At 47.2% G+C, this 20,155-nt stretch overlaps 2 protein-coding genes across 3 annotated transcripts in view; both read right to left on the bottom strand.

Annotated features, from left to right (window-relative positions):
* Nucleotides 1-402: 402 nt before the first annotated feature.
* On the bottom strand, nucleotides 403-17,103 carry si:dkey-250d21.1 (uncharacterized). The gene is made up of 13 exons (XM_053645385.1): nucleotides 16,416-17,103; nucleotides 15,136-15,256; nucleotides 14,891-14,998; nucleotides 14,218-14,254; nucleotides 12,272-14,100; nucleotides 10,903-10,930; nucleotides 9,031-10,799; nucleotides 8,890-8,935; nucleotides 8,682-8,765; nucleotides 6,780-8,590; nucleotides 6,660-6,696; nucleotides 6,444-6,572; nucleotides 403-6,340 (listed from the first exon to the last, which is right to left on the bottom strand). Exons 1-13 carry the CDS (start codon nucleotides 16,499-16,501, stop codon nucleotides 2,796-2,798), a joined length of 9,630 nt encoding a protein of 3,209 aa, XP_053501360.1. The 5' UTR covers nucleotides 16,502-17,103; the 3' UTR covers nucleotides 403-2,795.
* Nucleotides 17,104-17,216: 113 nt separating this feature from the next.
* thap12a (THAP domain containing 12a) overlaps nucleotides 17,217-20,155 on the bottom strand; it is a 12,491-nt gene continuing 9,552 nt past the window's right edge. For both annotated transcript variants that reach the window (XM_053645386.1, XM_053645387.1), the window contains exon 5: nucleotides 17,217-20,155. This exon is cut by the window's right edge and continues 116 nt beyond it. In XM_053645386.1, coding sequence (XP_053501361.1) covers nucleotides 18,395-20,155 — 1,761 coding nt within the window. In that variant the 3' untranslated portion in view covers nucleotides 17,217-18,394.

Here is a 20,155-nt window from a genome sequence, read left to right as displayed (position 1 = left end):
CGCCAAACGAACTGATCGGTGTGGAATTGTTTAGTTATTCAACAGAAGCTCCTAGAAAACTGTAAACCTCATGGGTTTTTCTACACAAAGGCGTTCCTTCACAATTAAGTTAATACACCCTTCCTCGATTGATTTGTGGCTGCAGTTACCACAGCACGGCCTCGTTAATGCTCCTCTACGACTTCGCTCGCCAACCTCGCTGCCTTTCTCACAAGCAACAATGCTAAAAAGGTCAGAGGTCGTCGGCCCCTGAAGCCGATCCCGAGGTCCAAGGCTAAAGGAAAATGGGAGACTGATTGCTCCTCAGCGACATCTTAAAAAGATCTAACCCTGAAAACAATATCCCGTGATGGATCTGTGTTCTCTCTCACTCTCTCACACACACACACACACACACACACACACACACACACAGAGTCGTCCTGCAAATCATCAACATGCTACAGCGAACCATGCCCGCTGTTTAAAAGGCAAGAGGACAAAAAAACTAAACAAGCCTCCAGAGTAAAAGGATTAATGATTAACTTTGTTTAACCCAGAGCATGAATAGAGACGACTGTGGTAGGAAGTGGTGGAGTAACGTAGGATTTATGCCAGTGTTTTTTTTTTTGTTGTTTTAATAGAAGAACAAATAAAGCATTCAGGATGTAAAATGGAGGAATAAAATAAAAACCCCACCCTGACACCATGAAGAACCGAACGATCAGCTGTTTCAGCGCTCCATATATTACTTTTAAAGCAAACAATTTAACTTGACCTCATGAGACCTTATGTCCTCGTAAGAAGGTGCTGGAATTTGTTTTGAAGCGTTTCCCAGTGCCCTCTTGCGAAACTTTATCTTGAAGAAAGCATTGTCTGTTTCGATAAGACGCGTCTCAGGCTACGCTGTATTCACCAGCACGTGCATCGCTTTCAGGATGCGACATCAATAACGCAGTCTGAAAACGCTGGAGAATATCTAGAACACTATTTTAGACCCATAATACACTACAAAAGCTGGTAGAGAAGCGATGTACGCTGTTCCCGAGCTGCTGCCAAACACCACAATGCTCTGCAATGTCTGATTTGTGCACAAAAGGAGCCGATTAATTATGATGTCTATCGTTTCTATCTCAGCGTTGATTATTTCACGATGACGTAACGTCCCAAAGTGTCTTCATCCGCTTACCCCACAGCAACTTACCAACGATTACAAGTTCGTTCGCCATAGTTATTGTTAACCATTTATTGTTATATTTAATGTTGGAAAGTCTGCAAAACGAGTCCGTTCCTGTTCACGCTTACGTTTCAGCAGCTATAAACACTCGTTTCCTCACCACCCGCTCTTCATTCTCTCTCTCTCTCTCAACATTAGTAAGATAAAAAAATAAAATAAACAAATAAATAAACAAATGCAGCTCGTCACTTGTCATGTTACCGCAGTGAAGATGTTGCAAACGTAAAGTTACAGCTTTACCTCCGACTGTCACAAAGCGCCGACACCGGAGACTCCTTCCGAACAAGTTACATGAACGTTTCCTTAACGTCATTTTGCATAGATTAAAAAATAGAAAAGGAAAGTCTTGAAGATTCTCTTGCGATAGACCAACAATGCGATTAGGTGATGTAACTTTGCTCCAAAATTTCAGACACTCCCTCAACCGGTTTGTCTTCGGTGAATACGTTAGACTACAGGACTCGAGACTGTCAATTTTTATCTTGTGGCCAAATAATTATTTTGCGATTTGTGACAAAAACAGTACGGCACAACCCTGCATTCGAGGTCGGAAACACAGACAATAGGATAATTTCAAACAACGAACCGAACGTTATCCTCAAATTAACTTTTACTAATTATTACACACGTTTTCAAAGTAAACCAAAGACAGGAGAGACACTTCAGATTGGCAAGAAGGCGACGAATCACTTCCCAAAGCCACGACACCAAGCCAACACCGCCCTCTGGTGGACATTTTCCGACGCTGCAGCCACAGTCTTAGACTCAGAATTAAAGTGTGGAGAAAGAGGTTTCATTTAAATCGTTTTTATTTATTTTAGTCAAATATATATATTTGAATCCTTCTTTCCATGAGAAGGATTTTTGGGAGAAAGTGTTTACAGAAACCAATGCATCCAAGTCAAACTGCAAACAAATGAAACTTGTTTTTGACACACAATGGAACGTAAGCATTTCAGCATCTGTGCCATGTGGATGACCGTGACATGATTCAGGTGATTCGAAAACCCACAGGTTATCTGACTAAATGAGTGTAACTGGATCGAACACATCTGGATTGTTAGTTCTTTTTACAGGATTCAATGATTTAAAAAAAAAAAAAAAGAAATCGTAAAAGTTCCTGAAGATGCTCGGAAGCTTCCAAAAAGCTTGGCTTGAAAGCGTTCTTGCAGACAAACTTAGTCCTTATGTTCCAAGAGTCAGGGTAAGGTTTTGCATAAAGGCACAAAAGCATTAGAGCCCCGGCTAGGGCGTTGTTTTTTTTCTCCTTCCTTCTTTTTTCCCCCCGCTTATTTTTTGGCAAGACATTGGTCCCTGTAGGCAGTCCTCTTTCTTAGTCCACATCACACACAAGATAAAAATAAGACAACAAAACAAAAAAAATAATAAAACAATCAGATTATACTAAAAGTGTACAGTTCTAATTAGATCTCTAATTTAAAAAAAAAAAAAAAAAAAAACACCCTACTGAAACCTACGCTCAGATTTGATCAGCTGTAACCAGGAATACAGAGCGAGTAACACACTGTATACGACACCCTAATTAATGGAAAACTAGTTTTAGGGGGCAGTTAGCACTCTATAAAGGATACAGCTCGAGTAATGATCTCTGTTGGTTGAACTCGACAAGACTCTTCTTTCCCTGTCTGATCAAATCCTCTTTTCTGAAGCAAGGCATGACCACGAGCAGCCTGAGAAGTGTCTCGATGTTGGGGAACGACTCGGCGTCCGCGGCACTGAGCGTGTCTAGAAGACCGGCGGGAACGGGCTGTCGAGCGGCGTCGACGTCCGACCACTTCTCCCGCCACTTTAGAAGCTCCTCCTGCAGAGAGCTCGAGTCCGGTAGATCGTCCTGGTACGCCTTGAAAAGGTCAGGGTCTGTGCAGCATCCTTTCGTCTCGGATATGACATAAGGCACGACCTGCATGCAGCGCACGGCCGACAGAGTGCGGGCCGAGCAAAGCTCGGCGATCTCGCAAACGGAGTGATCGATCGCTCCTTTGCTAACAATATCTCTACAGTAAATGATCAAGCACTCTTGTGAAGTGAGGTCGACACTGATCTGTAACCTGGAGGCGAAAGCCACTGCTTCTTGGTACCAGCTTTGAAGGTGCACGTCGATGTTGGTCTTAATATCGCTCAGTGAAGCGAGTACTTCGGACAGACCGTTCAGAGCTCCGTACACGTCCAGAGGTTGGCCCTGGAGATTCTGGCTTAAACGTTTTGTCGGACCCAGGACGTTTTTCATGATCACGAGCGTCAAGATGAACTCGAAGTTCTGCAGGATGATGAGGAAGTCACCGGCCTGCGTCCTTTCCGCCTGGACATCATGGTTTTCCTTTATGTCGTTCAAACTGAGCATGATGGCTTCCAGGACTTCGACGGTAAGATCCAGAGTGTCGTGGCTCCTCTCCCATTGGCTTCTGCTCAGCCTGTCGGTCAGGTCACTGTGCTTCACAGCATCGTTTTGGTACAGGGACGCGACCATTTTGTGTAACACGGCCCGTTTCTCTTCATCCTCCGTCACCCACTGGAGCATCCTCTCCACCCACGTGTAGCTGTCGGCTATCTCGGAGACGATACACGATTTGGCCAGCCACGTGTTCAGGGACACCGAGGAGCTGAAAGTTCGGACAGCGTGCGGGTACTTCTGAGCCAACAACGCTGCCGCTGCTCTCACCTGTGCACCCGCCGCCCCTACAGTCAGCACGCTTTGCCCCCGACAGAAGGCCAAGTTCAAACCCCACTTCTCGGACAGAGCCGCAGTCATGGTATCCACAAAGACGGCAATGTCTTGGTCAAGCGGGACGTAAGCCAGCACGTCCTCGCACGGCGTCTTGCGTTTCTCCAGGTAACAGATCCCTACGGGGATATACGTATGTCCTTCTATCTCTATTTGCTGTTCACATATAATAGAAAAGAACTTTGCACTTTGAATTTCGCTGAAAAATGCCTCTTGAGCAGGGGTGCTGTAGAACGACAAGACCCCCTTGTGGGGTTCAGTGACGTCTTCATCCGCTGCTTGTGCTACTGCTCTGGAGGGATCTGTGCCATCTTGAGCTATTGCATAGGATTGCTCGGGATCATCTTGGACAGTTGTGTGCTTGACCTCGGCTGCTGTAGAGTTGTTCGAATCGCTTGTGGAATCCTTTATTGCTGCGGTAGTCTGGACAGCACCGACTTCGTTGGCAGATTCGGCCTCGTCTACGCCATCCGAAGCAGGTGTTTTGGACTCGCAAGTCCCATTCTGAGGAGATGCCGTGACCTTACTTTGAACACCAGTCTTTAGGTCAGTATCTTCAGTTTCTACAGAGGGACCCATGGGGACATCCTGGATTTCTGCCATAGGTTCCATGGTGACATCCCGAGCCACTTTTTCAGATTCATCTGGGCTCTCCATCACAACATCTTGGACCGTTTCTGCGGGTTCTGTCGTCATTTTTTCTGACGCCGCATCAAGCTCCATAGGGACATGCTCTGCTGTCGATTCTGTAGGAACAATACCCTCGGCTGTTACTGCGGGTGGTAAGGAAACACCCTGATCTGCTTCGGTGGTGTCCATAGCAACATCCTCTGCTGCCGGCTCGCTCTTCGTGGTGACCTCTTGCTTGGATATGGACTCAGCAGGGGGCGGGGCTGTAACAGACTCCCCACTCTGCACTGTTGCCGAGGGATTCGTGGCAGCCGGGGATGCTGTTATTGGTTCTTTGGAGACACTCTGGTCGTCCAAGCTGACGTCGTGTCCCGTTGCTACAGGTTGTGTGGTGACATCCTGTACTTCTGCTCTGGAAAGATTCTGGGCTTCTGATGCAGTCACAGAGGTGACACCCTGAGCTATGTTGGTCTCACTGCCTGGATTCTGAGGTAACGTTACAGGTTTCCCAGTCACTTCCAGAGATGTTGTGGGTTCATTACTAGGGGCGACACCTTGAGTTTTTTGGGGTTCTGTTATTGTGTCTCCGGATGCTATTCCTTGATCTTGGGCTGGTGCTGAGGGGTTAGTGATGACGTCATATTGTGCTATTGCTGGAGCAAATTCTTTGGGGATATCCTCATCTGCTGCATCTGGTTTCTTGGTGATGCTTTGGGGTGAGGTTACAGGCTCTGTGGTGAAGCCCTGTGCTGCCGTTCCACATTGGACTTCTTCCACACCAGGTTGTTTAGTGATTTCCTGGGCATCGTGCTTTGTAGTAGCATCTTGTCCAGTTGCAACAAGCTGATTGGTGACCTCCGGGAGTACAGCGATTGGGTTCGTACTGATCCCGTGGATTGCTGGTGACGGCTCCTTGGCAGCGACACCCTGGGTTGCAGCTTCTGTGGTAACACTCTTAGTGACATCCTCTGCGTCTGCAACAGGCTCTCTGATGCCACTCTCAGCTGCCACATCTGACAAACTTGTGACACCTTGTTCTGCTGCTTTGTGTTCCACAGTAACATCTTGGTCTGCTCCAACAGGCTCGATCACTACCGCGGACTCTTTTGGGATGTCGTTGGATGCTGCAAGAGGCTCTGTGGTGGAAACCCGAGCTGCCAGTTCGGTTGCAGGTTCTATAAGCTCCATGGAGACATCCACAGCTGCTTTACCCGGCTCTGGAACAGCATCCTGTGCTGACGTTACAGGCTCTACAGCAACGCCCTGTGCCGCCACTTCTGGCTTTGTGGAGGCATCCTGTGCCACTGCCGTGCCTTCGGTGGTGGCATCTTCCGCTACTGCGATTGGTTCTGCGCCGACTGGCTCTGCACTCTGGCCTCCCGGTTCGGATTTTGTAACGGGTTCTACAAGCTCCATGGTGATATCCGTGGACGCTGTAACAGGCTCGGTGGTGATACTTTCGGCTGCCACTTCAGACAGAAGCTCCACATTTCCATTTTGTAGCTCTGCGGTTACACCTTGGGCTGTTGCCTTGTGCTCTTTAGGACCATCCTGTTCTTCTGGAGCGTCGTCCGACGCACTCACTGTGGACGAACTAATTTCAGTTTCGTTTGGATACGTAGCTGCTAATTGACCAGCGGTGCTGATGGGAGAAGGTTCTCGTATCTCGGCTTGTCCGTTGGAAGCATTTATTTCCATGGCACTATCCTTTGGAGTTGCAGTGGTACCATCTAGGGCAGAAGTGCTTATCTCTGGAAACAGAGGGAAAAGTATAATAGTGACCAGAGAAACAGAGAGAGAAATTCTTTTATTTTATTAGGATAAAGATACCGAGAGCATGATTACGTTGCACACCTCCAGTGTCGCACTGAGCTGAAGTTGTGGGCTGGTCTTGTACGATGATTGGAACTGTGCCATTTGTTATCTCTGAAACCTCAGATGTGGTAGTATTGACCTTTTCCTCTGAAGGAACCTCATCCGCGTCTGAACGGGAAGAGAAAGAAAAAAAGAAGACAAGGTCATCCTTACACATCACCACACCGTACTGTGGCCGAAAGGAAAACTACTCACCGCTGTCCATTTTCATAACACGGAGACTCTCCTTCACCTAAAAACATCAAACAGCTTTAGTAAGCACACGGTAAGCGCAATTAAATCTCTGAACTTGTATTACTGTGCATATATACACACCGGAGAAAGAAAGCCATGGCTCTTTGCGTCAATTTCCATACATTTGTCGATGACTTGCTCCAAAGTCCGCAGCATGGGACGATGCATAAGAAGCATTACCGTGTTGGTCTTGCTGGCGCCGCCGCAGTCGTTCCCGATCAAGCTCCTCAACGAGTTCAGAGTGGTCTTCATCAGATCACACTCCATGCTAATGCTAGGCAGCACAGCAACGAGTCTCAGAAGAGTCGTCACGTTAGGGTGACCCTTAGCTTCAGGGTGGTGCAGAGTCTCCGAGATCGAGGTGGGCAGCGAGCTGTCTTGATACTTCTCTAACCAGACAGTGGACCACGCATTTATCTCTTCCTCTGCCGAGTCTGGCTCAGGTAGATCACTTTGGTAGATGGTGTAGAGCTTCTCTGGTGCCTCTGGGAGAATGGGCAGAGGATTGCATGTGGGAAGCAGAGAAAGGACCCGGAGGGCTTTCAGGTGACGCTCCGAAAAGTTAAACTTCATTTCCTCGATCAGACCGCTCAAGACAGGCACGCTGACCGTCTCTCTGTAGCCTACCTCCGGAGACTCATAGCTGTAGACCATGTCTGGATACGAGAGCGCCCCGGCAACTTTGGCAGCGAGCTGGGTTGCCTCCTCGAACCAGGTACAGTGCACAACAGTGATGTTCTCCAACATCTTAACGAGGGACTCTATTATAACAGGGATCTTCTCCAGCTCGCAGATGATATCGGCCGGGTTGCCGCAGCGGAACACCGTGCTGCAGTTCCGCAGCGGAGCGCAGGCGTTCTTAAGGATTACAAGGGAAATGACAAAGTCCGATTCCCTAATGGCTGTGGAGAGCATCAGCGCAGGTATCGACATGCTGTTACTCCACGAGCCGTCGGCGTTGTCGCTAACAGAGTCGAGGCAACTCAGGACTCCCTCCAGCATGTCCACCAGAATGTCAAAGAAATCCTCCGTCTTTTTCCACTTCGACAAACACGTTTCTGGGACCTCGGCGAGGGCTTCCCGAGGAGTGTTCAAGAGACCTTCCCTCGTCTGAGAAAGCTCGACGTGCAGTCTCGGCGACTGATCGAAGAAAAGTAACAGGTCCTCGACTACGCCTAGCACCTTCGCGATGGGGTCGTTATGAAGGCTTACTGACAGCCAATAAGCAAGTCCGCAGGATTCACTGGGTGTGTTCACAGCGAGGGGAAAGCTCTCCAAGAATCCTAAGGATAGCTTTCTCAGACATTGACCCCCAGCACCCATGCACATAAAGGACTGGGCACGACAGCATCCCATTTGGAGTCCCCACTCCTCTGAGAGGATGCCTGAGAGAGTCTTAGCTTGGGTATCTGGATCAGAACTCGAGTCCAAGGGCAGAAACCCTAAAAGCTCCACTTTGGGGGTGAAACTGTCCACGTACCGGACAAACACAGGAACGTACTTCTGGTCATCCACAGACACCACCTTGTCGGTAATGATGGAAAAAAACGGGGATTCTTGAACTTCCGAGAGGATCGTTTCTCTCATCGACTTCACGATACTCTCTAGCATATCCGTGTCCGATAAACGCTTCAAGTTCTCCAGGTCCCAGTGACACACACCAAGCTCTTGCACGACAACATCTTGCTGTTCCTTGGGGAGGTCCAAGAACAGGCGTTTTTTCCGGGCCAGTCTGGCCGCCACCATGAAGACCCTCTGAAGACCGTCTGCAGGCTGGTCAGAGTGACCGTTCTCATCCAAAGGCTTCGCTTGCTGTCCCTCCAGATCTACAGCAGGAGCAACTTCAGGAACCGGCTGGGTCTCAATTTTGTTGGAAGCAGCCATGCGGTTACCTACAAAAAAAACAAAACAAAAAGAACATCACGTTACCAGAAAATGTTAAAACCGGATAACACAAATTATCTTTAAGGAAAGAAAACATACCCTCTGCTTTTAACTCGTTAAAGTCTGGGAGTTTCTTAGCCGATCTCTCCTGTTGAACCTCCATCTCCTCGTCGTTGTGGTTGTCTATTGTAAAGACAGTAGACGAAGTGCTTAGAAAGATCTCTAAATATGGTACAAAGTACCAAAAAAAAAAACCACATTGAAATGAGCTAGCGTGAGACTAAGGAACGGAGAAACGCTGGCATACCTTCTGCTTTTGTCTCAGAATTCCTCAGAGTTTTTGCTTCTTTGTCCTGGGTGGAATAAACAGCAGTCAACAATCTTAAGCTTTGTTAAGCACGTTATTTTAAACGAGGGATAAACAGTTTTATTAAAAAAGACACCTTACCAGACAGATGCCTTCCAGCGTTTTTGGCGTGACTTTCAAACACTGCGTCACCATCCTGTCCAGATCTCTGGCGAAGTTCGTGCCCACCTGGAGCACGGCCAAACACGGAGTCCTGTCCTTCGCGTATGTGGTCTTCAGGTAGTCCTGAAACATTTTATGGCGCTTCACCTCCCCGCAATGCTCCAGCGGGGTACTCGGTAACACGGACATGATCTTCAGCAACGTGTTAATGTTGGCGAAATACTGCATGAGCGGCAGGCGGAGAGTCTGAAAAATAGTGTCCGGTATGGTCGGGGAAACCACTTTGGTTTTCCACTTCACCTTCCAGCAAGAAAGCTCGGTGAAGAAGTTGTCGGGATCCGGAAGGTCACCGACGAACAGCGGAGGCTTCGACTTTAGACTTTCGAAAGTGTAGCTCATGGTTACAGAGCACGGGACCAGAGATAAGAAGTTCAGAGCCTCTTTGTGGTCGTCGGAGAAATGGTCCTTGACTGAGTTGATTATGTGGTCGACTAAAGGGACGCTGATGGCGTCTTTATAGTATCCGCCCGGTTTTAGCAGGCTGTCCCTAGGACACGGGATGCTCTCGGGCACTTTGACCTGCACGCCTAAGGATTGAGCAAAGACGCATGCTTCATCGAACCAATTTTGGTGGAACACCTTTATGTTAGTCTTGAGTCGGTTGAGCGTGGCTACGATGCCGCTGATCTGGCAGAGCTGCGAGGCGGCGCTGAAATGGTCTTTCTGCAGAGCTGCGCTCAGTTCTCTGGTGAAAGACGAGATGTTCTTCAGCGCCACTATCGCCACGATGAAGTCGAAGTCTCGGATCAGCTGCAGGAGTTTCTTCGCTTGGTTGATCACGGCTAAACTCCACATCGGTGGACTGCTGTTATGGAATCTCTCCAGACAGTCAACTAGAGGTTCCAGTATTTGAGAGAAGACGTCGTAGGAGTCGTGCTTCTCCTGCCAAGAAGAACAGAAGTTCCCTTGAAACTCGTGGATCTTCTCGTAGCTCTCGCGCAGACCAACAGCTATGACTTGGTCCAGCTGTTTCTCAAGTTCGGACGAGCTGCCGAAAAACAACACTATCTTCTCAAGTGTGTCTAGAGCTCTGCTGATGGAGGGCACCGGAACTGACCTGGACCACCACGTGTTAAAAGAGTAACAGGAACAGTGGGTGCATATCGCGAGAGGGTACTTCTCCTGAACTTTGCACGCAAAAGCCTTGAGCTTGTACGAGATTTCACCCGAACCCAAGTAAGCCTGACCTCTGCAGTATTTTAAATCGAGACGCCATTCTTTGGTGACGATGTCGAAAAGGCGCTCGCACATGGCCTCGGTGTCGAGGTTCGCTTCCACGAACCCCATCAGTTCCAAGCGCATGACATCAAAACTGTCCACGAACCTGAGGAACAGCGGGAGGGAATCTGTTTCGCCAAACTTCACCGCTCGATCGATGAACAGGGAGAAGAAAGAGTTCCCCACTTCGGAAAGGATCCCGTCTCGCACGACGTCCTCGCACACTTTTAAAACTTCGTTCATTTCGGATTTGGTCACATATTCGACCTCGCCCTCCGGGCCTCCCTGAAACTCCCTGCTTTGGCTATTGCACGCTGCGGTGAGCGCCGCTTTCAGTGCCGATTTTAACGCCTCTTTATCGGTCCCCGAACACTCCGCTGGTTTCGGCCTCTCCGACTCCATGTCCAGAATAACTTCTCTCGGTTCCTCCAGATCTTCCTTTGAGGCATCATTTGTATTGTTTTCAGTTGCTGGAAAACGTGCAAACAAGACATCAAGACAATCACGTACAATTATCAATATGAATGAATAATTTTCAAAAGTATCAGAACAGTCTCTGGTGGTTTGTTTTACCTGAAGGTTGAACTTCCATTACATCATCCTGAGAACACACACACAAAAAAAAAAACCCATATCCATTACCACTGGTGTACAACTGACAGCTGCAACTGAATTAAGCACTTAAAAGTCCATAATTATTAGCACCCCACACGATGATGAATAAGTGTCTAAACATTAAACACAATAATTATATAATATAGAATTTCCACTCAATTAGAAAAATGGCTTACATTTCCTCCAGCAAAAAAATAATCTTAGGCTATTACTTAATAAATAAATAAAAAGTGCCAAATTTATTGGCACCCACTAAGAGTATCTAAAACAGATTAAATTAATTTGTAACTTTCTCCAAGTATTGCTTCTTTCTTTTGTTCTTCTCACAGGAAATATCTAGGACTTTTTGAACTTTCCAAGTTTCCCGGTGTCTTGACAAGAAGTCATAAAGAATTAAAGAGGACATCAACACGCACAAACCTGAGAATTTAAAGCAACTTCAAAATGTTACTGGCAGAGGATGACGGTTATTCTCTCCGAGAGAAGCGTCACCAAATATCACGTTTTAACTGGGCCAATAATTTCAAAACCAGTGTCTCACACAGAAACTACTTACTAACTACTATTTACGAACAGAACTTCGGGGTTAAGAAGAGTTGTATAGTGGCTCTAAATATCACATGCAAGCGCTGGTCATTTTCATGAAGGGTGCTAATAATGTTGAAGTTGACTAAATAAAGAACAACCACCTCCATTTGCAGAAATCAGCAATATAACAAATGATTTTTTATATATATATATATATATATATATATATATATATATATATATATATATATACACACACACACACACATATATATATATATACACACACACATATATATATACACATATATATACACACACACACACAAAACAGGTCGAAAGTTTGTGGACACATGACTAATGTTTCTCATGATGTTACAAATCTTTTGATCTGAAGGTGTGTGATTATTTGTTTGAAATCAGTGTTATAACAAAAATATCATCATGCCAACATATTCATTTCTTTCATTAGAAAACTAACATTTTATTTACAAAAACAATATTTATTTTTTTAAACAGATGACTCGGCGCGAAATATTCCAAAAAGCAGTCGATAAGTGTTCAACGTAGGTCCTTTAATTCTAGGTAAAAAGAGTGTCTACTTTGAAGATGATAAAATATTAAATTATTTTGGATTTTTTTATCACAACATATTTCCCATAGTTCCATTTGTGTTACTCCAGAGTTTTGATGACTTTATTATTATTCTAAAATGTGGGGAAAAATAAAGAATGTGTCTAAAATTTTGTGTAGTAGTAGGTAGTGTGTGTGTATATATTGGACATTGTCAACAATTTACCTTACAAAGCAGCTGCAGTATGTCCGGATGGCTTTCGGCGTACGACTGCACCATGTCGTCGATGTTGAAGTGCACGTCCTGATTGACGTAAATGAATGCCATGTTGCACTGTCTTTTCTCTGCCGGCATCACCTTCATGTAGGAGCGATACCTGTCCAGCACCATGTCGTACTGCACGTACACGTCTGCGTCGGCGTTGATGCAAGGGATCGAACCCAGGACTCTCAGCAGGCTCTGCACGTTGGGATAGAACCCGATATCAGGGATCTTTAAGGTGGCGAAGACGCCGGTGGGCAGGATCCTGCGCTTGCTCGCGTGCCTCCACTTGACTTCCCAGCAGCCGAGCTCATCGTAGAAGGAGTCCGGGCGGGCCAGGTTGTTCAGGTTGGCATCGGCGACCTTGTCTTTGCGGATGCTGAAATTGTGGTCGGCCATGTACGACGGCACTAGAGACAGCCATCTCAGGATTCGGACCATCTCGACACCGAGGACTCGCTTCACCTCGTCGATGAGGTACTGCAGGACCATTTTGCTTAGTGTTTCCCTGTAGTAGTCCTCCGGCGAGGCCGGCGCTTTGGCGTCCGAGTCGCCGTTTGCGGCCGTGTCCGCCGGCAGAGTGACCGACACGCCCAGCTTTTTGGCCCGGCCCACGGCATCGGAGAACCACTTTCTGTGGAATATAGGGATTTCCTGCAGGTGTTTGTTGAGCAGCTTTAAGGCATTGGAGATAGTGTATTGCAAGGTGCTGCTGATGCTGATGATCCCCCTCAGGCTCGGGTTCAGGATGCTCACGCAGCACAGGGTGTTCTTGAGGATCACCAGGGTGATGATGAAGTTGAAGTTCTTGAGCTTGTCCTTGAGCTTGAGCAGCTGTTCCACGACGGTCGCGTCCACCTCCGAGAGCGCACTGGTGCACATCTCTCCGATGCTGTTCAGGAGAGGCTCCAGGATGTCCAGCATCGTCTGGAAGGCATCCGTGCCGAATTCCCAATTGTTCTGGCAAGACTCCTTGACGCGATCCACCTCGCCTTTGATGTGACTGTACGCTGCTGTGATCTTAGTGAGCAGTTTTTTCATAAGCGTCTCAGACTGTCTCAGGACGGCAGCCACCTCCTCCACGGTGTCAACCACGTGCTGCACGGAAAGGACGGGCAAGGAGCGGATCAGCCACATGTTGAAAGCGTAAGGGTCGCTAGGAGCCAGGACAACCTGCGGGAAATCCCGGAGCATCCGACACGAGAACTCTTTCAGCTTCTGACACAAGCCACCCGTCGTCAGGTACGTGAACCCTCGACAGTGCTCCATTCGGAGTCCCCACTTGTTGCGGATCTCGGACACAAGCATGAGGTACAGGCTGTCCGAATCCACGTCGCATGGCAGGAACCCCAGCAGGTGCTTCTGGGGAAACCCGTCGTTGCTGACGGAGCGGATGAACACGGGGATCTGATCCTTGCCTTCGATGTTCGTCTTGTCCTGGAGAAGAATGGAGAAGAAGCGAGCCATGCGCAAAGTGTTGCGGATCTCCTCGCGCATCACGTCCTCTCCGAGTCTCAGCACGTCTTTCGGGTCGATCTTTTCCGCACAGACAGGGTCGACCGTGAGCGGCCCGACGGCTCCGCCCCCCATCGTCTTCGCAGCACCACCAATGACATTGTTGACGATGCTGAAGCCGGTGAACGCTAACGTCTCCTTAAAGTGGATCTTCAGGACTTCCTTGGCTTTGGACGTAGCAGGATCCTCCTTCTCTGGTCTGACCAGCGTAGGCTCCTCTTGCACAGCATTCTCTATCGAGTCTTCTGTCACATTTTGTGCCACCGGCTCCAACTCATCTTTAAAGGAGGGAGGGGAAAAGAACAGAAATTGTTTTTTTTTTAGATCCTCTGTAATGTGAAATGCCTCTGAAACATTTTAACATTTTATAAAATCAGTAAAACTCAATCACTAACCTTTCACCTTTTTTGTTTCTGCAACATCGACTGTGGTCTGAAAACACAGTTAGAGAAAGAAAAAGAAATAAATGTCATGACTCATAAGTAATAAATATCATGTTCTTTCAATAAATAAATGTGCCAACAGAAACTGACAAGGACACAGTAACCGGTTCTGTTAAAGATGGCGGCTCTGTGCACGTATATGTACCGTGTCCAAAGCAGTAAGCCTAACCAATCAGCATCGAGTACTGCTGTAAGCCCCGCCCCTACATTACCATAACGCCAGTTATGTCAGTCTTGCCCCGAATCCAAAATCCACACAGAACCTTCGACACTGGACTGATATCCGACAGAACTTTTGCAGACTTGCAAAAAGTTTTGGCACCTTATGCAATAAAAAAAACCGAACTTTACTTAAATAACTGCCCTTTCCAAACGCACAAGCAGCAACCATGCCGTTATACTGGTAACGAATGGTTGCCACCTTAAACATGGCTTAGCTACTGAATCGCGGATATATTCCGGATTCTGTCGATGCTTTTGAAATTCAACAAACGACGGGACATTCTCGGTTAACACGACCCCGTGTAGCGAAATGCTCTAACAGGTATAAAAATCTGAACGAATGAACAAACTGAGAAAACAGGTTCTCTTTAAAAAAAAAATAAATAAAAAATCTAATACGTACAGCTTGTATCTTTCTTTTCCTGTTGCTGTTCTGTGCATTGCCCTTCTTGGTCGTGAAGTCGAATATAGTTGGGACGGCTCCGTCCTTTAAAACAGTCTTAAGTTCACTCTGAAACACAAACAGAATTATTTTTTAAAAAACAACAACAACATTTCTACAACGACTGATCGTTTATTTTTAACGTTCAGAACCGCAACAGCCAAAATGTCAAAACTAGGAAAAGACAGAACAACATGCACACATACTTCCTTCTGTATCAGAGACGCCTCAAAGTGTCTCGAGCACAGCTTAAAATTTCGGTGCAAGTACTCGGCCGTTTTAGTCTGCAGGTCCGGTCTGCGACAGTTCCCCACCCACTGTTTACATCTGAGAACAGAGGGAAGAAAAAAAACATTTACTTCAACATCAGACTGAGGGGGGGGGGGGGGGTCATCATCTCAGATAGATAGATAATTCATTCATTACAACACATCAAATCTGATAGGGAATGGACCCAACCATTCAGATCCCTAATATTGGGGGGGGGGGTCTTGCTGTAATTCAGTCAGTCATAACCGTAATAACAGCAGCATGATACAAAGATTAACAGTTAAACTTTTAGTCCATAAAGGTATTGGTCTTTGACAATTGGACCTAAATCCGCCCAAAAAAAGCAGATGGCTCGGTCTGATCCTGTATAGATTCAGTAGTGCTTTGGATAAAAGAGTCTGCTAAATGAATAAATGTAAGTGTAAGCTACGCCAGAGCCAATATTGAAATTGCTGATCTTAAAATCCAGATGAAATGCCATGGTTCGATTCCGTACGTTGATGCTGATGGACCATGTCCACTGCTAACGAGCTAGCACTGTAGAGCAAGACACGCCCCCGGGGAGAGGAAAGCATTTAATTGGACGAACACAAGACTAGTACGGGATGAGTCATCGAAAAAATGTTCAAGCGATGAATGCTAAAATTACAGTGCCTCCAAAGCTATTTTTGTACACATTGTTGTATAGGTGAACACAATACCCTAACCCTAACAATACGACCAGTCGAGCAGAAAAGAAAGCTCTAGAAAACAAATTTTTGATTTCGTTATTGTTTAATACACGAAAGCTGCCGTCTTGAGGCGGGCCGGAAGAGGGCGCTGGAGGATACGAACCGTTCTCGTGCAGTCACCATGAAAAAAAAAGTGGAGGAGGAAAAAAAAAAAAAGCCAAATCTATCGACTCGTACACAAAAGAGTGTTGATGCAGGAAATAAAGCTAGTTAAAATAAACCTTAACAAACCGTGTCGGCTAAATATTTAGCACAGAGCCGAGCCAAACAGATTACAGATTGGAGATTAGCAAGCTAGCTTGCATTTTCATTGAATCAAAGGGGAGGAATTAGCGAGCTAAGTGGCTAACTCGCTAGCAAAGGATGCTAATTTGGGTTCATTCCGGGCAGAACAATTAAACACCGCCACGGCGGCGGGGTCGAGTGTGGAAATATGGAAACAGACCCATAGATAAAGAAATAAATACAGAGGGGAATGGCCTCACCGCTCGGGGTCCAGAGGAAACCTGAAGAAGGTGACGTGCTGCTCGGAGCTCTGCTTACACTCGGCTGCGGCGCAGCAGTCGGGCATTTTGGACTTAAACTGCGCTCCTGTTCAGTCAAAAGAGCGAAGTGTGCATGGCCAGGAAGATCCCCTAGAGCTCGCGCTGTGCCGATCATCTACCGTTAACGCTCAGGTGCGTGCGCGCGCGCGGCTTGATCGGAGCGTTTAAAGCTGAAGCATCGTTTCCTTGTTGTGATGTGTGTGTGTGTGTGAGAGAGATTTCACGGCGAGATTGTAGCTGGGCTGCTTGATCCGAGCCGGAAGTGAACAGCGCGGCAGAGCGGAAGTGAACAGTGCGCGCGAGGGGCACGCGGGGCGCTTCGTTAAAACATCAGAATTAACATCACGCACAGAAACGCCAGTCATATTATCACTTATTTACAGTTTTAATTTGTTTATCTCGTCTCACTTCTATAAAATATACACTGAAAAAAATCTAAATCATTGTTTATTATATATATATATATATTTAAAAATATTAATAATTCACCATTTCATCAGGTAGACTACGCGTAGTGTTTGTGTGTAATAATAATAATAATAATAATAATAATAATAAGCTGAGAGAAAGTAATCAGGACACGCCCCCTCCAAAGAAAATTTCAAGGAAAAAATTAAAGGATCAAGTGTGACGAGGAAAAAAAGAGAAAAGGCAGAAAAGAGGGAATAGAGAGAGAACGAGTGAAAGAGAAGAAAAAAAAGAGAAAATGAGGAGAGAATGTAATGAAGAAAAATGATCAGATTTAAAAAGCACTGTGCACAGACATGTTTATTAGTTTATGAAAAAAATCAGAATAGATGAAAATGACTCGAAGATCTACACGCTTCGATAAGTTCAATATCTCGAAGGAATCCAGGGGATTTTCAGTAAAAATCCTCTAAACAATGAAAATACAGCAGAAATGTACATGAGAAATTCAGGTATTAAATAGAATTCTGTCACACACAGCTTTCTACTTTCTTTGGGGTGACACACAAAAAAAATCTTTTTTTTTCTCCCCTATTTAGTAAACAAAAACAGCAGAAATGTTTTTACAAGCTGTTGCGAACAGAACTTCATTATAACACACAGGAGTCTGATCATTCATGATTCATTTCCAATGCACCTCAGTCTCTCTTGTGTTCATGCGCTCGCGCTCTCTCTCTCTCTCTCTCTCTCTCACACACACACCTATCTGAATGTACAATAAAAAATAAGGAAAAGTAAAAACAGAGTAATTGCAGGGAAGAAGGAAGCGAAGGGCGTGTGTGTCTCTGTACAGGACCTGCACTGTGACCGTCTCCACCTGGGTCAGTGTGGGCGGAGCTTCATTTACTTTTGATCAGCCAATCAGAAACACCTTATTAGCACTTACCCTCAGATCACTTCTGCTGGAGAGGAATGATAACGTCAACTGAACGAATGAGAAAGAAAGTAGTTGTTTAACGAAAAAGAAGTTACTAAGAAATAAAAAAAAGAACGAATAAGGTTAGTGTAGAAAGAATGAAAGAAAGGTAGGTTAGGCAAAAAAATGGCAGAAAGAAAGAAAAAGAATGAGGACGTTATTGTAGAAAGAAAGAGAAAGGTTAGGGAAAGAGAAAAAGAAGGAGTAAGGTTAGTCTAGACAGACAGACAGAAAGAAAGAAAGAAAGTTAGTGTAGAAAGAAAGAAAAGTCAGGGAAAGAAAGAAAAAGAATGAGGTTGGTTAGTGAAGAAAGAAAGAATTGCCCCTAAGCATTACGTCACACAGAAAACATTTTAAAGCAGACACCCAGTGGTGATGTCATTAGATCACAGCTGTGATTGGCTGATCAAACATAATTTAAACGCCACCCTTGTTCCCATAGCAACACCTGTCACTCTGCTAAATCAGTGGCCAAACCAACATGATCATGTGGAGCGCTAACTCGTATTGGTGGTGTGTTAAATGCGTGCGTCAATCACGCAGGTTCCTCCCTCGTCTCTTTGTCCGGATACGCTGAGAGATACGCCTCCACCATCAGGTCGACATCCATCCTCACCGCACAGTTAATACTGAACAACGCCAGGCTCTTGTGTCTGTGTTTGGGGGGCATGTCCCGCAGGTACGCCGTCAGACGCCTCCTCGCCTCGCTGCACTTCTCCTCCGTGAGTGACAGCACTGGGAGGCAGTGGAGGACCTTGAGGAGCGCGCAGACGTTGGGGAAAAACTTGACGTCGGACAGCTGGAGCGTCTCGTAGATGGTGGAGGGCAGCGTGACGTTCTTGGTGCCGTGCTTCCACTTGATCTTCCAGCAGTTGAGCTCGGTGGGAAGCGTCTCCGGGTTGGGAAGGTCGTTCTTGTAGACGTCGGCACTGGTCTCCTCCGTGTTGAACTTGAGCTGTGACATGATCGCCGGTACGAAGGACAGGGACCTCAGCGCGTTGAGGTGGTTCTCGGAGAAGAGCTCGCTCAGCTCCTTGATTACCCGGGTGACAACCGGGAGGGTCAGGTGGACCTTGTAGTAGGTCTCGGGCTGGATCTCGTCCCCGGCGTCGGGACGCTGCTTCCTAAAGAAGAGCCTGGGGATTTTGACGGGAATCTCCAGAGCGGCGGCAAGGTTGACGGCTTCCTCGAACCAGAACTCGTGGTACACGTCGATGTTCTCGAGGACCTCGTTGAGCGAGTGCAGGACGGCCGTCAAGCTGTTGGCGGCGAAGAAGACCTCGCCGGTTTGCCCCTGCAGGTTCTTCCCGAACGCCCTGGAGAACGAGAGCGTGTTCTTCAAGACCACCAGTGCCATCGCAAACTCAAAGTCCGCCAGCGCCTCAGAAACGACAAAGGCCTCGTGCGCGATCTCGTCACTCCACTTCAGCTCCTCGTTGTCGTGGACGCTGTCCATGCAAAGGAGCAGAGACTCCAGAAGGTCGACGGCCACCTCGAAGGCTTCGTGCTGCTGCGTCCAGTCGGTGCGACATGCCTGCTTGAGGGCGCACGCCTTCTCCTCGTTCCCCTGGTAATAAATCGAAATGGCACTCTCCAGCTGATCCAGCAGGAGAGGAGATCTGCCGAAGAAGGCATCGATCTTCTTCAGGGTCGACATGACCAGGTGAACGCTCGTCAAGTCCATGCTGTTGGCCAGGCTGATGTTCAGGGCGTGGCCGGAGCTGGGAGTGAGCACCGCCAACGGGTAACGCTCGCTCAGTTTCATGGCGACGGCTTTCGCTTTGGACGCGTGGACGCCGGTGCTGAAGTACGCCTGCCCTCTGCAGTCCTCCATGCTCAGCCCATTCTTCTCCGATATTTCAGCGCAGAGGTTTTCCACGATGCCTTCCACGTCTCCTTCGAAGAGCAGGAATCCTAAAAACTCCTCGCGCAGGTGGTTGTTCTGATCCACGAAGCGGACGAATGTGGGGATTCGGTTCTCCCCGGCGACCTCCGTGACGTCTTCCACGACCAGAGAGAAAAAGCGAGCCTCCTTGACCTCAGAGAGCAGCTCCTCGCAAATGCACTTCTCGCCCACCTCCAGGATCTGCTGCAGCTGTGTGGACGAGCAGAACTCCAGACTGGCCGGCGACGTCTCGAACCTCCTCCGGAGCGCGTCGTCGCCAGCGTTGATGCGGAACTCCAGCAGAGCCTGGAAGTTGCTCGGAGTGAAGGCTTTGCTCCTCGGCTCTTTATCGGCATGGCCCTGCAGGGGGATGTTCTGCCGTCCCATCATGACCACCACGTCGAACAGGGA

The sequence above is a fragment of the Ictalurus furcatus genome, chromosome 16, assembly GCF_023375685.1.
Source record: "Ictalurus furcatus strain D&B chromosome 16, Billie_1.0, whole genome shotgun sequence".
NCBI classification, from domain to species: domain Eukaryota; kingdom Metazoa; phylum Chordata; class Actinopteri; order Siluriformes; family Ictaluridae; genus Ictalurus; species Ictalurus furcatus.
Note: the sequence above shows the minus strand (reverse complement) of the source record. Positions and strands in the feature narration are given on the sequence as shown.

What these genes read in the sequence shown, in the direction of transcription:
- si:dkey-250d21.1 (XM_053645385.1), bottom strand. Translation starts at nt 16,501, where the DNA reads ATGCCCGACTGCTGCGCCGCAGCCGAGTGTAAGCAGAGCTCCGAGCAG. An exon ending in GGAAAAGAAAGATACAAGCT is followed by an intron (nt 14,255 to 14,890) that starts GTACGTATTAGA and finishes CTGTGTTTTCAG; the next exon opens with ACCACAGTCGATGTTGCAGA. An exon ending in TGTTATGAAAATGGACAGCG is followed by an intron (nt 6,573 to 6,659) that starts GTGAGTAGTTTT and finishes CTTCCCGTTCAG; the next exon opens with ACGCGGATGAGGTTCCTTCA.